The sequence below is a fragment of the Triticum aestivum genome, chromosome 6A (genome assembly GCF_018294505.1).
Source record: "Triticum aestivum cultivar Chinese Spring chromosome 6A, IWGSC CS RefSeq v2.1, whole genome shotgun sequence".
Taxonomy (NCBI): Eukaryota; Viridiplantae; Streptophyta; class Magnoliopsida; order Poales; family Poaceae; genus Triticum; species Triticum aestivum.
Window position 1 is genome coordinate 33806512 of NC_057809.1, and position 26585 is coordinate 33833096.

At 45.5% G+C, this 26585-nt stretch overlaps 1 protein-coding gene, 2 long non-coding RNA genes and 1 pseudogene across 3 annotated transcripts; 1 reads left to right on the forward strand and 3 right to left on the reverse strand.

Moving 5' to 3' along the window:
- The first annotated feature begins 12310 nt into the window (after nucleotides 1-12310).
- Nucleotides 12311-20163, forward strand: LOC123130153 (uncharacterized). Its single transcript, XR_006463744.1, has 3 exons — nucleotides 12311-12457; nucleotides 13200-13297; nucleotides 19773-20163. It is a non-coding gene; the product is annotated as an uncharacterized lncRNA (long non-coding RNA).
- On the reverse strand, nucleotides 17610-17748 carry LOC123132797 (uncharacterized; annotated as a pseudogene).
- A 2009-nt stretch (nucleotides 20164-22172) lies between the features above and the next one.
- On the reverse strand, nucleotides 22173-22851 carry LOC123130154 (uncharacterized). Its single transcript, XM_044550103.1, has 2 exons — nucleotides 22512-22851; nucleotides 22173-22360 (listed from the first exon to the last, which is right to left on the reverse strand). The coding sequence occupies exons 1-2, from the start codon at nucleotides 22780-22782 to the stop codon at nucleotides 22305-22307; spliced, it is 327 nt and encodes a 108-aa protein (XP_044406038.1). The 5' UTR covers nucleotides 22783-22851; the 3' UTR covers nucleotides 22173-22304.
- A 2223-nt stretch (nucleotides 22852-25074) lies between these two features.
- On the reverse strand, nucleotides 25075-25577 carry LOC123130155 (uncharacterized). Its single transcript, XR_006463746.1, has 2 exons — nucleotides 25441-25577; nucleotides 25075-25236 (listed from the first exon to the last, which is right to left on the reverse strand). It is a non-coding gene; the product is annotated as an uncharacterized lncRNA (long non-coding RNA).
- Nucleotides 25578-26585: the final 1008 nt, after the last annotated feature.

A 26585-nucleotide genomic window follows, 5' to 3' on the forward strand; every position in this document is an offset into this window, starting at 1 on the left:
GATGACTATATTCGGACACCAGAAGTGTTCCGGTGAAGTTTCGGATAAAACCGGAGCACCGGGGGGTTACCGGAACCCCCCGGGGGGTTAATGGGCCTCATGGGCCTAAAGTGGAGAAGAGGAAGGGGCTGCCAGGGCAGGCCGCGCGCCCCCTCAACCCCTAGTCCGAATTGGACAAGGAGGGAGGGGCGGCGCCCCCCTCTTTCCTTCTCTTCTCCCACCTCTCCTAATTGGACAAGGAATAGGGAGGGGAGTCCTACTCCCGGTAGGAGTAGGACTCCTCCTGCGCGCCTCCATAGGGCCAGCCGCAACCCCCCCCCCACCATGGATCATTTATATACGGAGGCAAGGGGGCACCCTAGGACACACAAGTTGATCCTCGTGATCGTTCCTTAGCCGTGTGCGGTGCCCCCTTCCACCATATTCCACCTCGGTCATATCGTTGTAGTGCTTAGACGAAGCCCTGCGTCGGTAGAACATCATCATCGTCACCACGCTGTTGTGCTGACGGAACTCATCCCCGAAGCTTTGCTGGATCGGAGCCCGGGGAGCGTCATCGAGCTGTACGTGTGCTAAGAACTCGGAGGTGCCGGAGTAACGGTGCTTGGATTGGTCGGATCGGGAAGACGTACGACTACTTCCTCTACATTGCGTCAACGCTTCCGCTTTGGTCTACGAGGGTACGTAGACAATAATCTCCCCTCTCGTTGCTATGCATCACCATAATCTTGCGTGTGCGTAGGAATTTTTTTGAAATTACTACGTTCCCCAACAGTGGTATCAGAGCCTAGGTTTTATGGTTTGATGTTATATGCACGAGTAGAACACAAGTGAGTTGTGGGCGATATAAGTCATACTGCCTACCAGCATGTCATACTTTGGTTCGGCGGTATTGTTGGATGAAGCGGCCCGGACCGACATTACGCGTACGCTTACGCGAGACCGGTTCTCCCGATGTGCTTTGCACAAAGGTGGCTTGCGGGTGACCGTTTCTCCAACTTTAGTTGAACCGAGTGTGGCTACGCCCGGTCCTTGTGAAGGTTAAAACGGCATCAACTTGACAAACTATCGTTGTGGTTTTGATGCGTAGGTAAGATTGGTTCTTGCTTAAGCCCGTAGCAGCCACGTAAAACATGCAACAACAAAGTAGAGGACGTCTAACTTGTTTTTAAAGGGCATGTTGTGATGTGATATGGTCAAGACATGATGCTAAATTTTATTGTATGAGATGATCATCTTTTGTAACCAAGTTATTGGCAACTGGCAGGAGCCATATGGTTGTCGCTTTATCGTATGCAATGCAATCGCGCTGTAATGCTTTACTTTATCACTAAGCGGTAGCAATAGTCGTGGAAGCATAAGATTGGCGAGACGACAACGATGCTACGATGGAGATCAAGGTGTCGCGCCGGTGACGATGGTGATCATGACGGTGCTTCGGAGATGGAGATCACAAGCACAAGATGATGATGGCCATATCATATCACTTATATTGATCTCATGTGATGTTTATCTTTTATGCATCTTATCTTGCTTTGATTGACGGTAGCATTATAAGATGATCTCTCACTAAATTATCAAGATAAAAGTGTTCTCCCTGAGTATGCACCGTTGCCAAAGTTCGTCGTGCCCAGACACCACGTGATGATCGGGTGTGATAAGCTCTACGTCCATCTACAACGGGTGCAAGCCAGTTTTGCACACGCAGAATACTCAGGTTAAACTTGACGAGCCTAGCATATGCAGATATGGCCTCGGAACACTGAGATCGAAAGATCGAGCGTGAATCATATAGTAGATATGATCAACATAGCGATGTTCACCATTGAAAACTACTCCATTTCACGTGATGATCGGTTATGGTTTAGTTGATTTGGATCACGTGATCACTTAGAGGATTAGAGGGATGTCTATCTAAGTGGGAGTTCTTAAGTAATTTGATTAATTGAACTTAAATTTATCATGAACTTAGTACCTGATAGTATCTTGCTTATGTATGTTTGATTGTAGATAGATGGCCCGTGCTGTTGTTCCGTTGAATTTTAATGTGTTCCTTGAGAAAGCAAAGTTGAAAGATGATGGTAGCGATTACACGGACTGGGTCCGTAACTTGAGGATTATCCTCATTGCTGCACAGAAGAATTACGTCCTGGAAGCACCGCTGGGTGCCAGGCCTGCTGCTGGAGCAACACCAGATGTTATGAACGTCTGGCAGAGCAAAGCTGATGACTACTCGATAGTTCAGTGTGCCATGCTTTACGGCTTAGAATCGGGACTTCAACGACGTTTTGAACGTCATGGAGCATATGAGATGTTCCAGGAGTTGAAGTTAATATTTCAAGCAAATGCCCGGATTGAGAGATATGAAGTCTCCAATAAGTTCTATAGCTGCAAGATGGAGGAGAACAGTTCTGTCAGTGAGCATATACTCAAAATGTCTGGGTATAATAATCACTTGATTCAGATGGGAGTTAATCTTCCAGATGATTGCGTCATTGACAGAATTCTCCAATCACTGCCACCAAGCTACAAGAGCTTCGTGATGAACTATAATATGCAAGGGATGAATAAGACTATTCCCGAGCTCTTCGCAATGCTGAAAGCTGCGGAGGTAGAAATCAAAAGGAGCATCAAGTGTTGATGGTCAACAAGACCACTAGTTTCAAGAAAAAGGGCAAAGGGAAGAAGAAGGGGAACTTCAAGAAGAACGGCAAGCAAGTTGCTGCTCAAGAGAAGAAACCCAAGTCTGGACCTAAGCCTGAAACTGAGTGCTTCTACTGCAAGCAGACTGGTCACTGGAAGCGGAACTGCCCCAAGTATTTGGCGGATAAGAAGGATGGCAAGGTGAACAAAGGTATATGTGATATACATGTTATTGATGTGTACCTTACTAGAGCTCGCAGTAGCACCTGGGTATTTGATACTGGTTCTGTTGCTAATATTTGCAACTCGAAACAGGGACTACGGATTAAGCGAACACTGGCAAAGGACGAGGTGACGATGCGCGTGGGAAATGGTTCCAAAGTCGATGTGATCGCGGTCGGCACGCTACCTCTACATCTACCTTCGGGATTAGTATTAGACCTAAATAATTGTTATTTGGTGCCAGCGTTGAGCATGAACATTATATCTGGATCTTGTTTGATGCGAGACGGTTATTCATTTAAATCAGAGAATAATGGTTGTTCTATTTATATGAGTAATATCTTTTATGGTCATGCACCTTTGAAGAGTGGTCTATTTTTGATGAATCTCGATAGTAGTAACACACATATTCATAATGTTGAAGCCAAAAGATGCAGAGTTGATAATGATAGTGCAACTTATTTGTGGCACTGCCGTTTAGGTCATATCGGTATAAAACGCATGAAGAAACTCCATACTGATGGACTTTTGGAACCACTTGATTATGAATCACTTGGTACTTGCGAACCGTGCCTCATGGGCAAGATGACTAAAACACCGTTCTCCGGTACTATGGAGAGAGCAACAGATTTGTTGGAAATCATACATACCGATGTATGTGGTCCGATGAATATTGAGGCTCGTGGCGGATATCGTTATTTTCTCACCTTCACAGATGACTTAAGCAGATATGGGTATATCTACTTAATGAAACACAAGTCTGAAACATTTGAAAAGTTCAAAGAATTTCAGAGTGAAGTTGAAAATCATCGTAACAAGAAAATAAAGTTTCTACGATCTGATCGTGGAGGAGAATATTTGAGTTACGAGTTTGGTGTACATTTGAAACAATGCGGAATAGTTTCGCAACTCACGCCACCCGGAACACCACAGCGTAATGGTGTGTCCGAACGTCGTAATCGTACTTTACTAGATATGGTGCGATCTATGATGTCTCTTACTGATTTACCGCTATCGTTTTGGGGTTATGCTTTAGAGACGGCCGCATTCACGTTAAATAGGGCACCATCAAAATCCGTTGAGACGACGCCTTATGAACTATGGTTTGGCAAGAAACCAAAGTTATCATTTCTTAAAGTTTGGGGCTGCGATGCTTATGTGAAAAAGCTTCAACCTGATAAGCTCGAACCCAAATCGGAGAAATGTGTCTTCATAGGATACCCAAAGGAGACTGTTGGGTACACCTTCTATCACAGATCCGAAGGCAAGACATTCGTTGCTAAGAATGGATCCTTTCTAGAGAAGGAGTTTCTCTCGAAAGAAGTGAGTGGGAGGAAAGTAGAACTTGACGAGGTAACTGTACCTGCTCCCTTATTGGAAAGTAGTACATCACAGAAACCTGTTTCTGCGACACCTACACCAATTAGTGAGGAAGCTAATGATAATGATCATGAAACTTCAGAACAAGATACTACTGAACCTCGTAGATCAACCAGAGTGAGATCCGCGCCAGAGTGGTACGGTAATCCTGTTCTGGAAGTCATGCTACTAGATCATGATGAACCTACGAACTATGAAGAAGCGATGGTGAGCCCAGATTCCGCAAAATGGCTTGAAGCCATGAAATCTGAGATGGGATCCATGTATGAGAACAAAGTCTGGACTTTGGTTGACTTGCCCGATGGTCGGCAAGCAATTGAGAATAAATGGATCTTCAAGAAGAAGACTGACGCTGACGGTAATGTTACTGTCTACAAAGCTCGACTTGTCGCAAAAGGTTTTCGACAAGTTCAAGGGGTTGACTACGATGAGACCTTCTCACCCGTAGCGATGCTTAAGTCTGTCCGAATCATGTTAGCAATTGCCGCATTTTATGATTATGAAATTTGGCAGATGGATGTCAAAACTGCATTCCTGAATGGATTTCTGGAAGAAGAGTTGTATATGATGCAACCGGAAGGTTTTGTCGATCCAAAGGGAGCTAACAAAGTGTGCAAGCTCCAGCGATCCATTTATGGACTGGTGCAAGCCTCTCGGAGTTGGAATAAACGCTTTGATAGTGTGATCAAAGCATTTGGTTTTATACAGACTTTCGGAGAAGCCTGTATTTACAAGAAAGTGAGTGGGAGCTCTGTAGCATTTCTGATATTATATGTGGATGACATATTACTGATTGGAAATGATATAGAATTTCTGGATAGCATAAAGGGATACTTGAATAAGAGTTTTTCAATGAAAGACCTCGGTGAAGCTGCTTACATATTAGGCATAAAGATCTATAGAGATAGATCAAGACGCTTAATTGGACTTTCACAAAGCACATACCTTGACAAGATTTTGAAGAAGTTCAAAATGGATCAAGCAAAGAAAGGGTTCTTGCCTGTGTTACAAGGTGTGAAGTTGAGTCAGACTCAATGCCCGACCACTGCAGAAGATAGAGAGAAAATGAAAGATGTTCCCTATGCTTCAGCCATAGGCTCTATCATGTATGCAATGCTGTGTACCAGACCTGATGTGTGCCTTGCTATAAGTCTAGCAGGGAGGTACCAAAGTAATCCAGGAGTGGATCACTGGACAGCGGTCAAGAACATCCTGAAGTACCTGAAAAGGACTAAGGATATGTTTCTCGTATATGGAGGTGACAAAGAGCTCATCGTAAACGGTTACGTTGATGCAAGCTTTGACACTGATCCGGACGATTCTAAATCGCAAACCGGATACGTGTTTACATTAAACGGTGGAGCTGTCAGTTGGTGCAGTTCTAAACAAAGCGTTGTGGCGGGATCTACATGTGAAGCGGAGTACATAGCTACTTCGGAAGCAGCAAACGAAGGAGTCTGGATGAAGGAGTTCATATCCGATCTAGGTGTCATACCTAGTGCATCGGGTCCAATGAAAATCTTTTGTGACAATACTGGTGCAATTGCCTTGGCAAAGGAATCCAGATTTCACAAGAGAACCAAGCACATCAAGAGACGCTTCAATTCCATCCGGGATCTAGTCCAGGTGGGAGACATAGAGATTTGCAAGATACATACGGATCTGAATGTTGCAGACCCATTGACTAAGCCTCTTCCACGAGCAAAACATGATCAGCACCAAGGCTCCATGGGTGTTAGAATCATTATAGTGTAATCTAGATTATTGACTCTAGTGCAAGTGGGAGACTGAAGGAAATATGCCCTAGAGGCAATAATAAAGTTATTATTTATTTCCTTACATCATGATAAATGTTTATTATTCATGCTAGAATTGTATTAACCGGAAACATAATACATGTGTGAATACATAGACAAACAGAGTGTCACTAGTATGCCTCTACTTGACTAGCTCGTTAATCAAAGATGGTTATGTTTCCTAACCATGAACAAAGAGTTGTTATTTGATTAATGAGATCACATCATTAGTTGAATGATCTGATTGACATGACCCATTCCATTAGCTTAGCACCCGATCGTTTAGTATGTTGCTATTGCTTTCTTCATGACTTATACATGTTCCTATGACTATGAGATTATGCAACTCCCGTTTGCCGGAGGAACACTTTGTGTGCTACCAAACGTCACAACGTAAATGGGTGATTATAAAGGTGCTCTACAGATGTCTCCAAAGGTAGATGTTGGGTTGGCGTATTTCGAGATTAGGATTTGTCACTCCGATTGTCGGAGAGGTATCTCTGGGCCCTCTCGGTAATGCACATCACATAAGCCTTGCAAGCATTACAACTAATGAGTTAGTTGCGAGATGATGTATTACGGAACGAGTAAAGAGACTTGCCGGTAACGAGATTGAACTAGGTATTGGATACCGACGATCGAATCTCGGGCAAGTAACATACCGATGACAAAGGGAACAACGTATGTTGTTATGCGGTCTGACCGATAAAGATCTTCGTAGAATATGTAGGAGCCAATATGGGCATCCAGGTCCCGCTATTGGTTATTGACCGGAGATTTGTCTCGGTCATGTCTACATTGTTCTCGAACCGTAGGGTCCGCACGCTTAACGTTACGATGACAGTTATTATGAGTTTATACATTTTGATGTACCGAAGTTAGTTCGGAGTCCCGGATGTGATCACGGACATGACGAGGAGTCTCGAAATGGTCGAGACATAAAGATTGATATGTTGGATGACTATATTCGGACACCGGAAGCGTTCCGGTGAAGTTTCGGATAAAACCGGAGCACCGGGGGGTTACCGGAACCCCCCGGGGGGTTAATGGGCCTCATGGGCCTAAAGTGGAGAAGAGGAAGGGGCTGCCAGGGCAGGCCGCGCGCCCCCTCTCCCCCTAGTCCGAATTGGACAAGGAGGGAGGGGCGGCGCCCCCCTCTTTCCTTCTCTTCCCCCACCTCTCCTAATTGGACAGGGAATAGGGAGGGGAGTCCTACTCCCGGTAGGAGTAGGACTCCTCCTGCGCGCCTCCATAGGGCCGGCCGCAACCCCCCCTTGGATCCTTTATATACGGAGGCAAGGGGGCACCCTAGGACACACAAGTTGATCCTCGTGATCGTTCCTTAGCCATGTGCGGTGCCCCCTTCCACCATATTCCACCTCGGTCATATCGTTGTAGTGCTTAGGCGAAGCCCTGCGTCGGTAGAACATCATCATCGTCACCACGCCGTTGTGCTGACGGAACTCATCCCCGAAGCTTTGCTGGATCGGATCCCGGGGAGCGTCATCGAGCTGTACGTGTGCTAAGAACTCGGAGGTGCCGGAGTAACTGTGCTTGGATCAGTCGGATCGGGAAGACATACGACTACTTCCTCTACGTTGCGTCAACGCTTCCGCTTCGGTCTACGAGGGTACATAGACAACACTCTCCCCTCTCGTTGCTATGCATCACCATGATCTTGCGTGTGCGTAGGAATTTTTTTGAAATTACTACGTTCCCAACATCGTCGACGGCGGAGGACGGGGGCGTGCATGGCACGCCATCGTCTGAGAAAGGGAAGAGGGTTTCGTCGAACACCACGTGCCGGGAGACGATGACACGGCCAGTGCTGCGGTTTAAGCAGCGGTAGCCTTTATGCTCCAGAGAGTAACCGAGGAACACGCATGGATGAGAGCGTGGCATGAGCTTGTGAGTGCTGGTGGCGGTAAGGTTTGGGTAGCAGAGACAGCCGAACACCCGAACGGCGGAGTACGCGGGAAGCACGCCATAGAGCAGGTAGAAGGGTGTGTGGTTATGCCGTGCGCGGCAGGGGCGACGGTTTAAGAGAAAGGTGGCTGTGTTGAGGGCCTCGACCCAGAAGGTGTACGGCATAGACGCATGGACGAGGAGGGAGCGAATGATGTCGTTGAGTGTACGTAGTATACGTTCCGCTCGGCCATTCTGTGGCGAGGTGTATGGGCAAGATAGGCGGAGCTGAATGCCTTCGGAGAAAAAGAAGGCGCGGGATGCGTTGTTGTCAAACTCACGCCCATTATCTGTTTGCATAGTCAGGATGTTTAGGTGGAAATGGCATCGTACAAACGTGTGTAAGTGTTTGATGGTGAGCAGAACGTCAGATTTGTGTCGTAGGGGAAAGGTCCAGGCAAAGTGGCTGTAATCATGATGAGAAGCACAAGGTAATACTGATAGCCTGACATGCTGATTACAGGAGAAGTCCATACATCACAATGCACTAATTGAAATGGAAAGTACGAAACATGATCGGAGCTGCTAAACGGGAAACGAACGTGTTTTCCTAATTGACAAGCTTTACAGGAGGACGATGGAGCGCCATGAGCTGCGATGGCCGAGGAGCGAAGCAGATGGGCGAGGGAGTCGTGCCCCGGATGACCAAGCCGCTGGTGCCAGACGTCAGTGGTGACCGCGGTGAGAGCATGGTGCTGGGTGGGCTGGGACACGGGGTAGAACTCGTCGCCGGAGTCGTTACATCGGAGGATCACCCGCCTCATCCTTCGATCCTTGACAGAACAACCAAAATCGTCAAACTCGACGTTAACAGGGTTTTCACGAGCAAGTTTCTTGACAGATATGAGGTTTTTGATTAGGTGAGGGGAAACGAGAATGTCATTGAGAGCTAAGGGAGCTGTGGTGGTGGGAAGTGTGGCTTGGCTTGTGTGCGTAACTGCAAGCGAGGTTCCATCACCAACTAAAATGCCAGAGGAGGTGTAAGGGTGAGATGAGGAGAGCATACCAGAGGAGAAGGCCATGTGTGTGGATGCGCCCGAGTCCAGGTACCATTCGACGGATGGCGCGGGCGGCTGCTGTTGCTGGACGTGCAGGTTGTTGAGGGCATGCACCAGAGCGGACTGATCCCAAGCTGGGCTGGGCGCGGCCGCGCCGGGCCCGATCGGTGCACTGTATGGCGGGTGGACGGGGACAGGGATGGCGCCAGGGTGCCACTGTGACGGAGGGGCGCCAGCGGCAACGGGGTAGGGCGCGCCGTAGTGTGTGGCGGCACCGGTGAATGGCGCGGGCCCGCCTGGCCGCGGCCCAAGGACACCAGCGCCCGGTGCATGAGGACGCCACGACATCGGCCAGGCGTGCACCATGCCGGTCCAGGGCGTGGTGCTGACCGGTGCAGGCGGCGCGGGGCCGCGGATGCAGTGGCGGAGCCAGGATTCGAGTATAGGGGGGCCGAGTACTTATATTGATCGAATCTTGTTGATAATTACTAGTTGCTTCTACTAAAATTGTTGATCATTGGGGGGGGGGGGGCAGGCCCCTGGTCGTCCCCCCTAGCTCCGCCCCTGCGCGGATAGAGGATGCCCCGCCGTGCGGCGAGCCACCGGAGTTGTCCACCGCCTTCCCTTTGCCGCGGTTGCGGCCGCCACCCCCGCTGGAGCCGTTGCGGCGGTTGTTGTTGCTGATGTTGGAGCTCGGTGGAGGAGGAGCGCGAGCGGTGTGAAGCGCCGTCTCGTGGGTGAAGTCGGGGTTCAGGAGGCTCTCTTCTAGAAGCAGAAAGGCGCGGCAGCGGAGGAAGGTAGGGAATGGCGTCTGCATCGTGAGGATGGGGATGGCGTACCGGAGACGAGGGTGAAGGCCGCGAAACATGTTGAGAACTTGGTCGCGGTCCGGCACGATCTCGCCGAGGTCAGCGAGCCGGTCGGCGCACTCCTTGAGGCGCCCGAAGTAGTCAATGACAGACGCGCCGCCCTGCTCGATGCGTCGGAACTCCGTGGCGAGGAGGACGACTTGGTGCTCTGCGTTCTCCATGAACAGCGAGAGGACCGCACCCCATATCTCCGCGGCCGTGGCGCCGCGCTGGTGAACGAGGCGGAAGATCTCCGGGCTCACGCGCATGTACAGCCAGGAGAGGATGTGGGCGTCGTCCTGTATCAAGATGGCAACGGGGACGAAACCCATCGGGTTTTGCCTTCCCAAACCCATCCCCACGAGAAAATTGCAAACCCGTCCCCATCCCCATCACCGTGTGCGGGGCTAGTTTTTTGCCCGTCCCCTAAACCCATCGGGTTTCGGGGAACCCACGGGGAACCCGCAATAAAATCAAAATATTTAAACAAACATAGTGGCAACAAAGAATAACATTTCAAAAGCAAAACAAGAACATTTCAGCTGCCTAACTTGAGTAAATTTCAACAAAAAACAATAGTAGATGGTTCAACAGCTATATAAGCTCTAAAATAGAACTTATAGTTCACAAATCACTTTAAAGTTGGAATCATCATGGCATCTTTCACATCTCCAAGCCTCCAAACGACCATCTTCAAATCTTCCAATGCAAAATCAAAGTGCCAAGTCCTAGGGAAGATCAAAATTCGCTCAAGCTAAAGTTAAACATGAGAAAAATATGCAGATTAGTATATGAAATTTGCAAGTACCTGTACTTCACCTGCATTCCCTCTTGAATGTCTTGAAGAAAACTCCAAAAGCGTTGTCCTTATTCATTGTCAGCATCTATGAGAATCAAATAAGTAGTAATGAACATCTTATGAAATATTGCAGCATGATAATGATAAACTTTATGTTGATATGTAAAGAAAGACACACCTTTATATTTGTTTCTTATCCAATCTTGTGAACACATCAGCGCCTCTAAGATTTCAGGGGTAAGATGACTACGGTGGTAAAAAAAATAATGTAATTTCGCGGGTATTGCCGGGTTTCGGGTTCGGGGACTATCGAAATGGGTGTAAACCCACGAAACGTGTCGGGTTGTATAATGTGCCCAACAACAGCCTCGCGGGGATGAAAAGATGCCCATCCCCGTCCCTTAATAGGGTAAAAACCCACGGGGACGCGGGTTTCGGGGCCCCATTGCCATCTTGAGTCCTGTACCCAGGCGGCGTCGCCGGGGCGAGCCGGGCCGGTGATGTGGTCGGTGATTGCGTACTTCTGGAACATGACCTCGAAGAGAGTTCGCCACTGAGAGAAGTTGGGGGGGGGGGTTGAGGGTGAGTGTGATGGGCACATGCTGGTTGATGTAGACGCCGGCGAGGGGGGTACCGAGCGAAATTCCGAGATCTCGCGCGTTTACCGCCCCCCTCGAGAACTACGCATACCGAGCAAAAAATCTCGAATAATTTGAAAATTTTGAATTCAAACGCTCACAGCATAGTTAAATACAGGCCATCTCTTATCCAACCGTAGAGCTACTCGCGGCCTAGTGGTAAAGCCAACCTTTTGTAAGCTGCTAGACGCGAGTTCGAATCCGGCCATACGCTTTTTATTTTTCTTTTTGAGGATGCAAAAGTTAAAAAACATTGCTAAATTGTGGGGCGACCAGGGTTCGAACTCGGGACTTCTACACAGGTGGTAGCTGCTGCCGAATAGCCACTAGGCAAGAGAAGCATTAGTGATATTTAGGACTGATAAACCTATCTATATCTACTTCAAAAAAATTTGAATTCAAAATTTGATTTGAAATTTCGTGCGATATTTTTCCGGAATTTCGTGGTTACAGACAGGGGATGGAACCGGCGTCTGATAAGGAGGAAGAATGAACTAGGCACCTTGCCGTCCTGCTGCTGTATTGGACTCGTATATATGAGTTACAGGTGCATGAGAGTGCACGGTTTGTACAAGGCGATCGTGCGCTGGAGGAGGGATCGTGCGCTAGAGCACGTTCCGAGTGAGCTACGTGGGTTGACCATGCAGTGGCTTCTGACAATCAGTTCAACGCGCGGCCGTGGGTTGTCAAGGCATGCCTGCTGTGTTGATCGGGGATTCCCTTTACTTGCTGCTCTCTGACGGTGGTATAACTGTAATTCTTGAGGTTGATTTGAATAGGCAGAGCCTAGCTTTGATACAGGTGCCACTGTGTATGCTTGCCTATGGTCATTACAGGGACTTTCTGACACTTATGCGAGCAGAGGGTGGCGGGCTGGGTTTACTCTGCAAGAAAGGCTTCACCGCCAAATTATGGAAGAGGAATGCTGGTTGTGATGGTGTTGCTTCGTGGGTGCTGGGAAGAACTATTAGACTGGACAAGCTACTTTCCCTGAATTTAGAGATAAAGCACATACAGAGGATAGCGTATGCCGAGGAAAATAATGTGGCTTTCTTGCGGACAGTTTCCGGTATCTTCATGGTCCAGCTTGAGTCATTGCAGTTCAGTAAACTTCCTGAAAACAACAACTGTGCTATCTGTTATCCATTAGAAAGTGTCTATGCTGCAGGTAAAACTATGTCTTCAAACTCTGGTTATAACAAATCTATGTTGATTTTCGATAATTATTGATGGAATATGCCGTTCACATCCTTTTGTGTTAAGCTAAACATCTTAAGTAGCGTCATATTACTTGTTTCTTTTGCTGCTTGATGACCTCTTCAACATATAGCGCAGGAATTTTTCTTCTAGCTCGACTTCTTCCTCTTTTCATATCTTTACCTTTGATAATGAGTTTTATTTCTTTAGTAGGTACAATAACACTATTCTTAGGAGCTACTTTAGCTCTTGCTCAGAGAGATATTAAAAGAAGCTTAGCCTATTCTACAATGTCTCAATTGGGTTATATGATGTTAACTCTAGATATTCACCAGAACCTCAATTAGTTCTGCAGTTCTTCTGTTGTGATGCTTGCGTGGTAGCTTTATTTGATGGTTATGATCTGGATTTACATCTGTTACTGGTTATGTAACAGTTGAACTAAATTTCATTGTTTGCCTTTTGACATATTCAAGAATTGTATATTGGTAGTGCTGTGGTGCAGGTTTTTGTCATGGTGAAAACAACCGCATGTGAATATTCTCTAAATTTGACTGGCTGTTTGGTTTTGTTTGTCTTCCTAATGCTGTATCAGAACTGGGTTTTTCTTGTTCCAGATTACAGTTGTGAGTTATGTAAATATCTTCCTAATGTTGTATCTATTTAGCTTTCCATTAGAATGTTATTGGTTGTTTGACTTCTTATAATTGCAGAAACAAGCATTGGTGGTGGACATGGTGGAGCTGATCAAGATATGATAGTATGATGTACTGGTTGAGCAGGAAAGCTTATCTTCTGAATGTATGCCGAGGTATCTGAAGTTCTGAACTGTTCTGTCAAAACCATGTATTTTTCCCCTTTTTACTGCCATTTCTCATGTACTAAATTGCAAGAGAGGGTTGTAAGCTTTTCTCTACAATCTTTTGCTTAATTGTTCCCCACCTGGCCACTTCCCAACATGCTTCCTGTAAAATCTAGAGGTTTTGGTGTGAAGCGTATGCCTCCTGGCAGGGACGCGTGCGTGCTTATATAATCAACAATGTACAAGATACGGCAGGTGGTTTTAGGCTTGGCCCCTCATCCAAGCTATACACATTATCTACAAGAGATAAGCTCGCCTCTAACCACCTGCCTTGGATTACAAGGTGATACACACGCACACAAACACAATCGTGACATTGTCACGTTACAATACAACTTAAGCCTATCGTTTAACATCCTCCCTCAATCTAAACATGTCAAGGTTAAGATTGTTCTTGAAGGCTTGTAGTTGTCGAGCTTGTAAAGGCTTTGTGAAACCATCAGCAACCTGATCTCCAGTTGGTATAAACCTGATTTCCAAAAGCTTTCTTGCAACTCTTTCTCGAACAAAATGAAAGTCAATTTCTATGTGTTTTGTTCTTGCATGAAACACAGGATTCGCAGAAAGATATGTTGCTCCAAGGTTATCACACCATAGACAAGAGACTTGTGACCTTTCAACTCCTAGTTCATCAAGTAGGGTTTCTACCCACATTACCTCAGCAGTTGCATTTGCAAGTGACTTGTATTCTGCCTCTGTGCTGGATCTAGAAACAGTTGCTTGTTTCTTGGCATTCCAAGATACGAGATTAGAACCAAGAAAAACAGCAAACCCACCAGTAGATCTCCTGTCATCAGGACATCCTGCCCAGTCTGCATCAGAAAAGGCACTTACTGTGGTTGATGATGACTTACATATTTTCAGTCCTATTCCAGCACTTCCTTGGATATAGCGCAGTATTCTTTTAACAGCTGTCCAGTGCATGGAAGTGGGAGCATGCAAAAATTGACAGACCTTATTGACAGAGAAAGATATATCAGGTCTTGTCAAAGTAAGATATTGAAGTGCACCAAACAACACTTTTATACTTAGTTCCTTCTTCTGGACTTAACAGTTCCCCTTCATGTAAGGACAACTTTTCTGTAGTAGACAAAGGAGTGCTACAAGGTTTACACCCCTTCATGCCCACACGCCTCAGAATATCATTAGCATATTTCTCTTGAGTCAACAAAATCCCATTAGGTATCTTTTTTACCTCAATACCTAAGAAATAATGTAACTCTCCCAAATCCTTAAGTGCAAAATCATTTTTCAAATTTTTGAGTAAAGCTGAGGTGGCCTCTGGTGAGGAGCTAGCAACAATTATGTCATCTACATAAATGAGCATATAGATAATCACCTTCCCTTTCTGAAAGAAGAACAAGGAGGTGTCACCTTTGGAGGGCCGAAAACCAAGTTGCTGTAACTTTGTGCTCAACCTGGAGTACCAAGCTCTGGGTGCCTGTTTCAGACCATACAAAGCTTTGTCCAACTTACAAACATACTGAGGTTTAGTCTCATCGACAAAACTAGGTGGTTGCTTCATGTAAACCTCCTCCTCGAGAACGCCATGTAAGAACGCATTCTGAACATCCAGTTGGCGAAGACTCCATCCCCTGGTGACAGCAATAGACAAAACAAGTCTAATGGTGGCAGCTTTAACAACTGGACTAAATGTGTCCTCATAATCAATGCCATAACGTTGCTTGAAGCCTTTTGCAACTAGCCTAGCTTTGTATCTATCCAAAGTGCCATCCGAGTGTCTTTTAATTTTGTACACCCACTTACAGTCTATAATATTCCTCCCTGACTTTGGAGAAACTAAATGCCATGTTCTATTGTTCATAAGAGCATTATACTCTATTTCCATAGCACGCTGCCATTTTTTATCTCCTAGCGCTTCTGTCACACTTCTAGGTTCTTGAGCAACAACAAGATTTGCAAATTTAAAATTTTTATCATACCTGGCCGTCCCATCTTTGGGAACCAACGGCTTAAAAATACCTTTTTGGGACCATGTACTGGGGCGCACAGGAGCAGCAGCCACAGACGATCCACCAAGCGGGGGAGCGGGCCGATCCTCCTCGACTGAGGCGCGCGCCTGTGCAGGCGACAAGACAGACCGATCCGCCTCGGCTGTGGTGCGATCGGGCGTGGGATCGCGCACCCGCTCGGGCGACAAGGTAGGTTGGTGGACAGGCGACACACGCCCATGGGCCCGTCCGCCAGAGTCATCATGACGCGGAGATGCGGCGGTGCTAGGCGACACACCTGTGTCGGACCCACCAGGACACGTGCGGCACACAGAGCCGCCAGCAGTGGACCTGCCAGCCGAGGAAGATCACAAATCAGCGCCTGCTGTCACAGGGGCGCAGGATCCCGCGCCGCCAGATCTCTCGGGATCGGCAGCCGCAGCAAGATCGTCCTCGTGTTCTGCGCTGGTCAGACTTGGACTGATGTGCTGCATAAAATCATGATGCAAATTGCCATTTTCTGTCACATTTTTTTCACTGTTTCCTGCAGCATCATGAATATGATTAGTGGCACCATTAACCATATGATCAACACTATTACCCCCCTATCAGTAGGATTCAAAAGCTCCGGTGATAACAAGAGGATTTCGGCTCTCAACCGTGCACCCGCATTAGGATGCAAGGTGGAAAAGGGAAAGATGTTTTCATCAAATACCACATCTCTGGAGATATAGACTCTGCCGGTAGATATATCTAGGCATTTGTACCCCTTGTGAAGATTACTGTATCCTAGGAAAGCACACTGTTTGGATCTAAATTGGAGCTTATGTGTATTGTAGGGCCTAAGATTCGGCCAACAAGCACAACCAAATATGCGTAGAGAAGAATAATTTGGTGTTTCACCAAACAATCGAGTGAGTGGAGTCTCAAAGTTTATGACTTTGCTTGGCATCCTATTGATTAAATAGGTAGCAGCAATAAATGCCTCATCCCAAAATTTCAAGGGCATGGAGGCTTGAGCAAGTAAGGATAGACCAACTTCAACGATGTGACGGTGTTTACGTTCAGCTGACCCGTTTTGCTGATGAGCATGAGGGCAGGAGACATGATGAGAAATTCCTATTTTGGTAAAGAAGGAATTCAACTTTTCGTACTCCCCTCCCCAATCTGTTTGGAGAGCTAGGATTTTGCGATCAAATTGTCTTTCAACAAGATTTTGAAAGTCATGAAATTTTTAAAAAACTTCAGACTTATGTTTGATAAGGTAGATCCATGTGAATTTACTGAAATCGTCTATAAAACTCACATAGTATTTCTTTCTTCCTACAGTTTCAACGGCAGGACCCCACACATCAGAAAAGATAAGTTCTAAAGGAAATTTTGATTCACTCATAGATTGAGGATATGGTAGCTGGTGACTTTTGCCCTTTTGGCATGCGTCACATACAAATTTATTTTCATCATTGCTAGCACACGGGAGCTTATTCTCACTAATGATCTTCCTAACAACAGTGGAAGATGGGTGACCTAAACGTAGGTGCCACCAGTCCGAAGATGGCTTGGTGACACTTAGCACATGCTTCGTGACGTTTCTCCCGATGTGTTTGACAGGATAGAGACCTCTCCTACCCCTGCCGCGAAGTAGAACCCTCTTCGTTTCCAGATCCTTGACAAGAAAAAAATGAGGGTGAATTTCAACGAAAGTGTCATTATCAAGGGCAAGTTTACTTGCGGAGATCAAACTTTTAGTGGCCTCCGGAACGTGAAGAACATCATTTAGGTGAAGATCACGATCTGGGGTATAAATAGTTGTATGACCAATATGATTAATCGCCATACCTGAACCGTTGGCTGTGTGAATTTGCTCGTTGCCGGTGTACCTCTCCCGGACCGTGAGCTTCTCCAAGTCACCGGTGATATGGTCAGTTGCACCACTGTCCATATACCAGTTTGTGTCTATGCCGTACTGGGGAGCATCAATATTTGCCGAGCGCTCTTCCCCTCCCTGGTAAGAGGAGTCGTAGCGCTTCCAGCACTTCCACGCCACGTGCCCAACTTTGCGGAGTTGTTGTTGAAGCCGCCGCCATTTCCTCCTGGGTTGCCACGGCCGCCACCGCTGTTGGGCTTGTTGTTGAAGTTCCGGCCGCGGTCACCACCGCCGCCGCCTTGCTTGTTGTTGTTGAAGACGCGACCGCGGTCACCACCGCCGCCGCCGTTGCCGTTCTGCTTGTTGTTGGAGTTGTTGAAGCGCCCACGTGACACAGCATTGGCGGAGGATTGGGAGGCTCCCCCGCGAAGATTCATACGCGTCTCGAAGCTCAGCAGCTGTGAGTACAGCTCCGGGACAGTCACAGGTTCGACCCGTGAGCACATGGCAGATACCACGGGGTCAAACTCCTCCTCCAGCCCAGCAAGGATCTGCGAAACCACATCTTCCTCGTCCACCTTTTTCCCCGAGGCAACTAACTCATCACAAAGGGTTCTGATCTTACCAACATACTCTGTAATGGTGGAGTTGCCCTTCTGAAGATTCGCCAGTGCGATCCTGACGTTGACAGACCGCGCTCGGGTATGCGAGGTGAGCATCCCCTGCACGGTGTTCCACAACTCTGCTGCGGTGTGGCAAGTCGCCACTTGAATAGCCATCTCACGTGGTAGCGTAGTCAACAGGTAAGAGAAAACCTGCTGATCGCGAGCGTACCAGGTGCCGAACTCAGGGTTGGGGGCCTTCGACTTGGTCTTGCCGTCGTCGCTGGTGACCTCGATCTGCATGGGCGGCACCTCCTGCTCCAGATCGAGGAAGCCCGCCATCTGCGCCCCCCTGATGGCAGAGAGGACGGTGGCGCGCCAGAGGGCTTTGTTCCCTCTCGAGAGCTTCTCTGTGGCGATGTGTGCAAAGGGAGATGAGGGGAACGTATTTGCGGATGAGCTCGCCATGGATGAATCCGAGGTAGGCTCTGATTACCATGTAAAATCTAGAGGTTTTGGTGTGAAGCGTATGCCTCCTGGCAGGGACGCGTGCGTGCTTATATAATCAACAATGTACAAGATACGGCAGGTGGTTTTAGGCTTGGCCCCTCATCCAAGCTATACACATTATCTACAAGAGATAGGCTCGCCTCTAACCACCTGCCTTGGATTACAAGATGATACACACGCACACAAACACAATCGTGACATTGTCACGTTACAATACAACTTAAGCTTATCGTTTAACACTTCCATGGCAGGCTGCGTCGTGTTTCTTTTCTCCATGGCCTGCTTCCTCACCCCTTCCTCAGCAGCTCTCCATTCTCTTCCTCATGCCTCCAGCCACTTACATTCTCTTTTATTTGCTGATGTTTTAGCCCCTCCACTGGATATGCTCTTCGCTCGCCTCTCCCTTCCATCCAGCTGCATTGCTTTCAGTTTACCTCCTCCTTGGTACTCCCCAAATCCCCTCTAGTAGTGCTGTTTTTCTCCCCCTAGCTCCTCAGATGACTGATGACTTTATGCCTTTCCCCCTTCTGTTCAAAATTTCTTTCCTACTCGGTCATAGATTATAGTGGTGTCATGTTAAGTGGTAGCAGAATGAAATACATCCTGTTTCATGTTTTTCTTTTTGTTATAATTTTGCCACTTCCTACATTGCCTTTGATTATTTTTTTGTGGTTATGGATCCATCAGGTCGTAGTGTGATTTATATGTTCTTCTCCGTGCCAGTGACTGACAACTAACTTTACCTGAGCATACTAAATTTATATGAGCTTATCACAATGCCATTTCAGATTATATTGCTGCTTATTTTGGATCATTGTGATACCTAGTGAACTAATTATTGTAACAAAATTTTGAAGAGCATGCCTTCGTGAAATGTTGTACCACTGTTTATCGTTCTACTTGCAGTTAAGTATTGCTGATTTGTGGACACTTATTGTAGTTTTAGGCCGTTTGCTTAAATATTGTCTCAGCACCTCTCATTGTTAGTTGCATATGCAATCGGAGTCATACAAAATCAGCTCAATGGTATAAAACTTTAACGGCTTTTCCATGAATGCATGATACAAATTTAGTTTGATTGATGCAGTCGTTGCCCTGCTGGTATCTAGAGTTACGTTCTGGTGGCTGAGATGCAGAAGGGGGCAAGGGGCTTGTTTGCTGCGACCCACAAGGAAAATTTGCCCTCTATTTAGGATGCACTAGTCAGCTGTGAAATGGACTTGTAGGAATTAGTTGCTCATTTTGATCAACCCGGTTTATATCTAATTTCTGTAGTCAATTGGCCAACTGGGCATGAAGACATAATGAGCTTGCTATGATTAATTAGTACCTTTCATCTGATCTTGCTTGCATTTTGTGTGTTCTCATATTTTCACTGTTATCTTTTGATTGTGTTCCATGTTATATTAGGTCAGATGCCCCATTTAGTGTGTTTGTTTTTTACCTGGTTCTACTACTGAGTGTTGAGTTCTTTTGCTTTCCCTGAGATTCAGGAAAGGCTTGGATAAGATTGCTAAGGCTTGGAGTACGAAATAAACATGCCACTTTGAGATATGCAAAATTTCACACAAGTGGTGCGCCGACACGCGAAACTCATTTTATTGATTGCTTCGGCAATCACTGCCATTCAACATCATATGATCCCATGATCTACATGTTCAGATCTTTATTTTGAAGGTCACTTGGCGTTAGTTATTGCCCCACCTCTTATTGCACTCAGCTATACAATCCGCAACACTTTATGCATCTGCAAAATAGCCAAGACGAGCACAAGATCCTCAGACCAGATGGTGATCCTTCTGTGTAACAATAGAAAAAAGAGAGCATATTGCCTCGATGTTCAGGAAAATTCATCTACAAACAGAGCAAATGCAATGCAATTATACAAGTAAGGTGGTCTGTTGGTCTTATAGGTCGGCCCCACCGACTGGTCGCAAAACGGAGTCCGTACTGCAGACCATGATGCATGCGGCGTGGGCGTCCTTCTTGTCGACGCCGTCGCAGTTGCCGGCGGAGTCGACGTTGCAGAGCCACCAAGAGGCTGTGCCTGCACCCATCATGGCACTGCTTGTAACAGTCGCAGAAGGACATGGCGGCCACCTGCTGCTTGGATGGCACTGACATGATCTGGAGCTTGATGCACAGGGCGGCAATGGTGGCCACCCTCTTCTTCACTTCCATCTCCTCTCCTTTCCTCGGACAAGCTATGACAAGAGAAGAGGAAGGGAACTGCTGTGGGAGTTCTCAGGTGACTGGTGGCTCTTCTACTCAGTCAAGAGTGTGGCCTCTTACATATTGGAGTTCCAAGGGCAATATTGACATTTGACCTGGATAATTTTTAGTGTAACACGAAAAAGTATTTCAGTATTTTCTAGCACATCAAATGATCCACAATTTCAGGTTTGGTTGTTTTGTATCAATTTCCATGTTTGGTTGTTCAATTTCCTGAAAATAACCTTGGATCTTAAACCGATTAGACAAGCGCATGCTACTCATCTTTCTATTTTCCGTGTGAAGAGGCCTGTGTTGATGTTGAAAGAAAACTGAATGCAGTTTTCATCTGTATATTTTCCTTGTTTGCCTGGAAAGACACCTCCTTTGATATGAATTTGCACAATTCTCTTTTTCTTTAACAAAAAATACATCTATTCAGTAGCAATGCCACTGGGATAGTTTTAAATTTTTGAGATATGGTGAAGGCTTCGGTGTGTTGGCTAATGTTTGAATTTAAATTATTTGATGAGTTAAATATACAGATGATATATACATGGGGGTGTGTTCTTCAGTGTGTTGGGTCTTGGGTGTGTGATTGTCGTTGTCGTTAACAAACTAAGTATGATACAGGGACATGTTGTTTTGCTCCTCTTGACATGGGGATGGGGTGAACGAATCTCGCACAGTAGAATCTTCTCTTTTGGTTAGTCTGGTAGATATGGAAACTGCCTGTAAGTTGTATTTTTTTTTACTGAAATGTAACTATACATATGAATATATCTAGTGTTGGGGAGTTTGCTTACATATTTTCTTAGCATATCTCTCATTGTTATTTTTTTACATTGTCATTGTGTAATCAGATTTTTCTTCTTTCCTACTCCAAAGAGCGCATTATATGCCCACTGATCATTTAGCCTCTATTGGAACAGATATTGCCAAAAACTCCCAAGTTGAAGGTGTGCCTCAAATTACCTTTGTTCTCTGTTTCTAATGTGAGTCTTGTCTAATTACTTTGGTGATTTCAAGCCAGAACTTTTGGCACAATTTTCAACATGGTGTAGCTAATGTTTACTGCTTGAGCCATTCAAAATCTACAGATATGACTTCAATGGCTATCCATGAATGTGTTGTACAAATTGGTTGACTGATGCCATGATTGCCCTCCAGGTATCTAGAGTTACGGCCAAGATGCAGAAGTGGCTTGTTCGCCTGCTTCGATTAGTTGGTACCTTTCAATTGATCTTGCTTGCTTTCATTATGTATGTGTTCATCTTTTCACTGTTTTCTTTGATTCTGCATCGGATTTCTATTTAGGCCCCATTTTCTGCGTTTGTTCTTGGTGAATGTTTATCTGGTTCTCACTGATGAATTTCAAATTATTTTGCTTTCGTTAACATTCAGGCAAGGCTTGGATGAGTTTGCTGTATTAATCAGTACTTTTCGGTTGATCTTGCTTGCCTGCATGCTGTGTCTGTTCATATTTTCACTGTTTCTGTGTTGCATCTGGTGGGGAGAATTCCCCGTCAGATTTATGCTTATGTCACATCTTGCGTTTTTATTTTTGTGAGTTGCTTGCTTTCACTGGGATTCAGGGACGGCTCGGATGCGTGTTTGAATTCTTGTAGCATGTGTTAACTTCTTACGAAATAAATATGCCACTTTGAGATTTGCAAAAAAATTCAGACAAGTGGCACCGACGCACGGGGAACACATTTTATTGATTGGTTCAGCTGTGACAGACGTTCAACATCATATGATCCCATGATCCACAGTTTCTTCAGCTCTTTATTTTGAAGGTTACTTGGCGTTAATTATTGCCCCCACCTCTTGTTGCACTCCGCTATACAATCCGCAACACCTTGTGCATCTGCAAAATCATCAAGACGAGCACAAGATCATCAGAACAGATGGTGATTTTTTTCATGTCAACAGAAAAAAGAGAGCAGACATCAATGGTCATGAGAAATTCATCTATAAACGAAGCAAATGCAATGCAAGTAAGGGGTCCGTCGTCTTACAGGTTGGTGCCATCACCGGTGGGCCGCAGACGGAGTCCGTGCTGCAGACCATGATGCACGCGGCAAGGGCGTCCTCCCTGTCGCCGACGTCGCAGTTGCCAGCACAGTTGACGTTGCAGAGCCACCAAGGGACGCTCTGCCTGCACCCGGGGTAGCACTGCCGGTAACAGTCGCAGAAGGACATGGTGGCCACCCTCTGCTGGGATGGCACTGACATGATGAGGAGCATGCAAAGGGCGGCAATGGTGGCCGCCCTCTTCTTCGCCTCCATCTCCTCTCCTTCGTCGGCCGAGCAGAGAAGAGAAAGGGAACTGATGTGGAAGTTTTCAGGTGACTGGTGGAGTGGTGGTTCTCTTAACCTGTTAAGAGTGTCAAGTCTCTTATATATTGGAGTTCTGAGGGCAATATCGACATTTGACCTGGATAGATTGTAGTGTAACGCAACAAAGTACTTTAGTATTTTCCAGCAAATCAAATGACCCACAATTTCAGGTCTGGTTGTTTTGTAGCCAGTTTTGCCATGGTTTTAATTTCCTCAGCAAGATGGTGCCTACTGCCAATTACTAGCCCCTAGTGGAGCACCTGAAATAACCTTGGATCTTAAGCAGATTAGACAAGCTCATGCTGCCCATCTTTCTATTTTCCCTGTGAAGAGACCTGTGCTGATGTAGACAGAAAACCGAATGCAGTGAGTAGCAGTTTTCATACAATTGCCGACTCAATTAGTAGTAGTGATGTAGTGAGGGAGAGATTGCTATTTTAAGTGCCTGGATATGTGAACTCTCTGTCAGGTGGAGATTTTTTTGATGTAGACAGAAAACGGAATTCAGCCTCTAGATTAATTGTGCTGATGTAGACCTACTCCCTCAATCCCATAATATAAGAGTGTTTTCATACAATGCTCTTTAGTAGTAGTGAGGGAGAGATTTGCTATTTTAAGTGCCTGGAAATGTGGACTGTGTGCCTGGAAAGACATCCCCTATGAACTGAATTTGCACAATTCTCTTTTTCTTCAACAAAATTTGCATACGTTCAGTAGCAATGCCACTGTGATAGTTTATTTCTTTTTTGAAATATGTTGAAGGCTTTTCTCAGTTGGCTAATGTTTGAATTTGAATTCTTTGATGAGTTAAACATACAAATGTATACACGGGCATGTGTGCTTCAGCGTGTTGGGTGTGTGACTATATTGTCGTCGTTAAGAAACTATGTATGCTACGGGACATGTTGTGTTGCTCCTCTCGACATGCTCGGGAATGGGGTGGATGAATCTCGCCAGTGGAATCTTCTCTTTTGATTGGTCTGGTAGATACGAGAAATTGCTTGTAAGTTCTATTTCTTTTTACTGAAATGTAACTACAAATGAATATATCTAGTGTTAGGCAGTTTTCTTCATATTTTCTTAACTTAAGTCTCATTTCTAGCATATGGCATTGGTTATTGTTTAATCCAAACTGTATGTAGCTTTCTTTGTGACAATCTAATTTCTCAAATTTTGGTATGTAGGTTTTTAGCATTAAATATTTAACACATGATCAAATTGGACTTTGATTCACCGTTAATATTGCTTTCTTCATGAATTATACTTTTTACGGAAATAGTATTACATACCATTGGAAGTAGTGGTCAAAGTGTTGTTTTTGATGCTGTGTAGGGCAACAAGTGACATCTGTTTTGGACCGAAGGAAGTAGTGGTCAAAGTATTGTTTTTGATCCTGTAGTTGATGCTTCTACTTGTATGAATTGTATTAAATTCGACTTGGTAGCAACTTGCTATCTTGTGTATTTCTAAAAGGTATTGCCGGTGAGCTAGAAACCAGATTTTTCTGCTTTCCTACTCCATAAACGCATTATATGCCTATTGATCGTTTACTCTCTATTGGCACGAGATGTTGCCAAAAACTTCCAAGTTAAAGGTGTGCCTCAAATTACCTATTACCGATTACCTATAATTCTGTGGTGATTTCACGTCGGAGCTTTTGGCACAATTTTCAAGATTGTTTAGCTAATCTTTACTGTTTGGGCGATACAAATAAACAGATATGACTTTAACAGCTTTCCATGAATGTCTTGTACAGATTGGTTTGACTGATGCCATGATTTCCCTGCAGGTATCTAGAGTTACGTTCCGGTGTTCAAGATGCAGAAGTCGCTTGTTTGCTTGCTTCTGTTAATCAGTTAGTACTCCGTGCCTTTCAATTGATCTTGCTTGCCTTCATTACGTATGAGTTCATCATTTCACTGTTTTCTTTTATTCTGCATCAGGTTTCTATTTAGGCCCTGTTTTCTGCGTTTGTTCTTGGTGATTGTTTATTTGGTTTTCACTGATGAATTTTGAATTATTTGCTTTCGTTAACATTCAGGCAAGTCTTGAATGAGTTTGCTAATGTTTGTATTTTTTTGACGTGTTAACCTTATATGTCACTTATTCCTCTTAATAAGAAGATAAATAGTTTGCTCTTGCCATCTGGACAGAGAAAAGTAATATTGTAGATGAATCAAAATAAGCAGGGTTTGCACATGCATCGATAATCTTAAGATTGGCAAATTTTCACACAAGTGATGCACCAAAGCGAAGCACATTTTATTGACTGATGCAGCAACCACAGCTGTTCGACATCATATTTTTATGATCCCATGACCGACCTGCTCGCAGCCCTTCAAGGTTAGTTGGCGCCACCCGCCACCCACATATCGTGGCAGACATTCCTGCAAACCTCAACATCTGCAAAATAGTCCAAGATCATCAGAACAGGCGGTTCCTTTTCCCTCAGTGAAAAGAACACATTCTATCAATATATCCCCCACAAAAGAAAATATTCTACCACTGTACATGATAATTCATACATAAACAGTGCAAACGCATCCATACAGTTTGTGTGAAAAAACACATATTCTATCGATGCAAGACAGGTGGTTAGTGTCTTACCGACTGACGGCCCTGGCTGGTCACAGATGGAGTCCATGTCGCAGGCGATCAAGCAGGAGGCAAGGCGATCAATGGCGTCGGGGCAGCGACCAGCACACTTGACCTTGCAGAACAACGGCGAGATCCTATCCTTGCACCCAGGGTAGCAGTGCTGGTAGCACATGCAGTTGACTCCAGAGGGCTGCTGATGGGATGGCTTTGGCTGCGCGAGGAGAAGGAGCATGCACAGGGCGGCAATGGCGGCCGCTCTATTCTTCCCCTCCATCTCCTTGGCCTCACACTCACTGTCGTAGTGTAGAAGAGAAGAGAACTCCTGTGGTGAGTGGTGGCTCTGTCATTCAGCCAGAGTGTGGGATCTTATATATTGGAGTTCTGAGGGCAATACTGACATTTCACCAGATAATTCGTAATGGAGCCGAGATTAGTATTTCACTATTTTGCAGCAAATCAAATAACCACAGTTTCAAGTTGGAGTGTCCTGTAGCCAATTTTGCCGTAGTATTCATTTCTCTGAATGAGATGGGACTTTGCCTACTGTCACTTAATTACTAGCCCCTAGTGATAGTGGTGCACCTGATAATAACCATGGATCTTAAACTGGTTAGACAACCACATGGTGCTCACCTTATGAGTTGTGAAGCTGCCTGTGTTGATACAGAAAGAAAACTGAATGCAATTCTATACAATGCGTTTTATATAAGGGATAGCGTACCGGTGCAAAGTTCCTGTTTATACGATTCTATACAGCTGCATGCAGGGAGATCAATCAGAGTTCATTGGCAGCTTACAAGCTTCTGAATGTAATTACAATGGAGTAGTCCACGCAAGAAGAAAAAAGCCCAGACAAGCCATTTTGAAGCTGCCTGTGCTGTTTTAGAAAGAAAACCGAATGCGGTTTTCACAAATTGATGTTTATATGGGATGACACGTACCACTGGAAATTGTTGTACATATATTTAATCACTTGCTGTTCAGTAGTAGTAGTAAGGGACAGATTGCTACTTTAAGTGGCTGGAGATGTGAAATATCTCCTATAGACTGAATTTGCATAATTCTCTTTTCCTTTAACAAAATTTGCATCTATTCAGTAGCTTGCTACGATACAGTACTGGGACAGTTGGCCATCTTCTTCGTTGAGATATCAT

Coding starts and splice junctions, on each gene's coding strand:
- LOC123130154 (XM_044550103.1), bottom strand. CDS start 22,782: ATGGAGGCGAAGAAGAGGGCGGCCACCATTGCCGCCCTTTGCATGCTC. Junction 22,361..22,511: donor ACCGGTGATGGCACCAACCT/GTAAGACGACGG, acceptor ATGATTTTGCAG/ATGCACAAGGTGTTGCGGAT.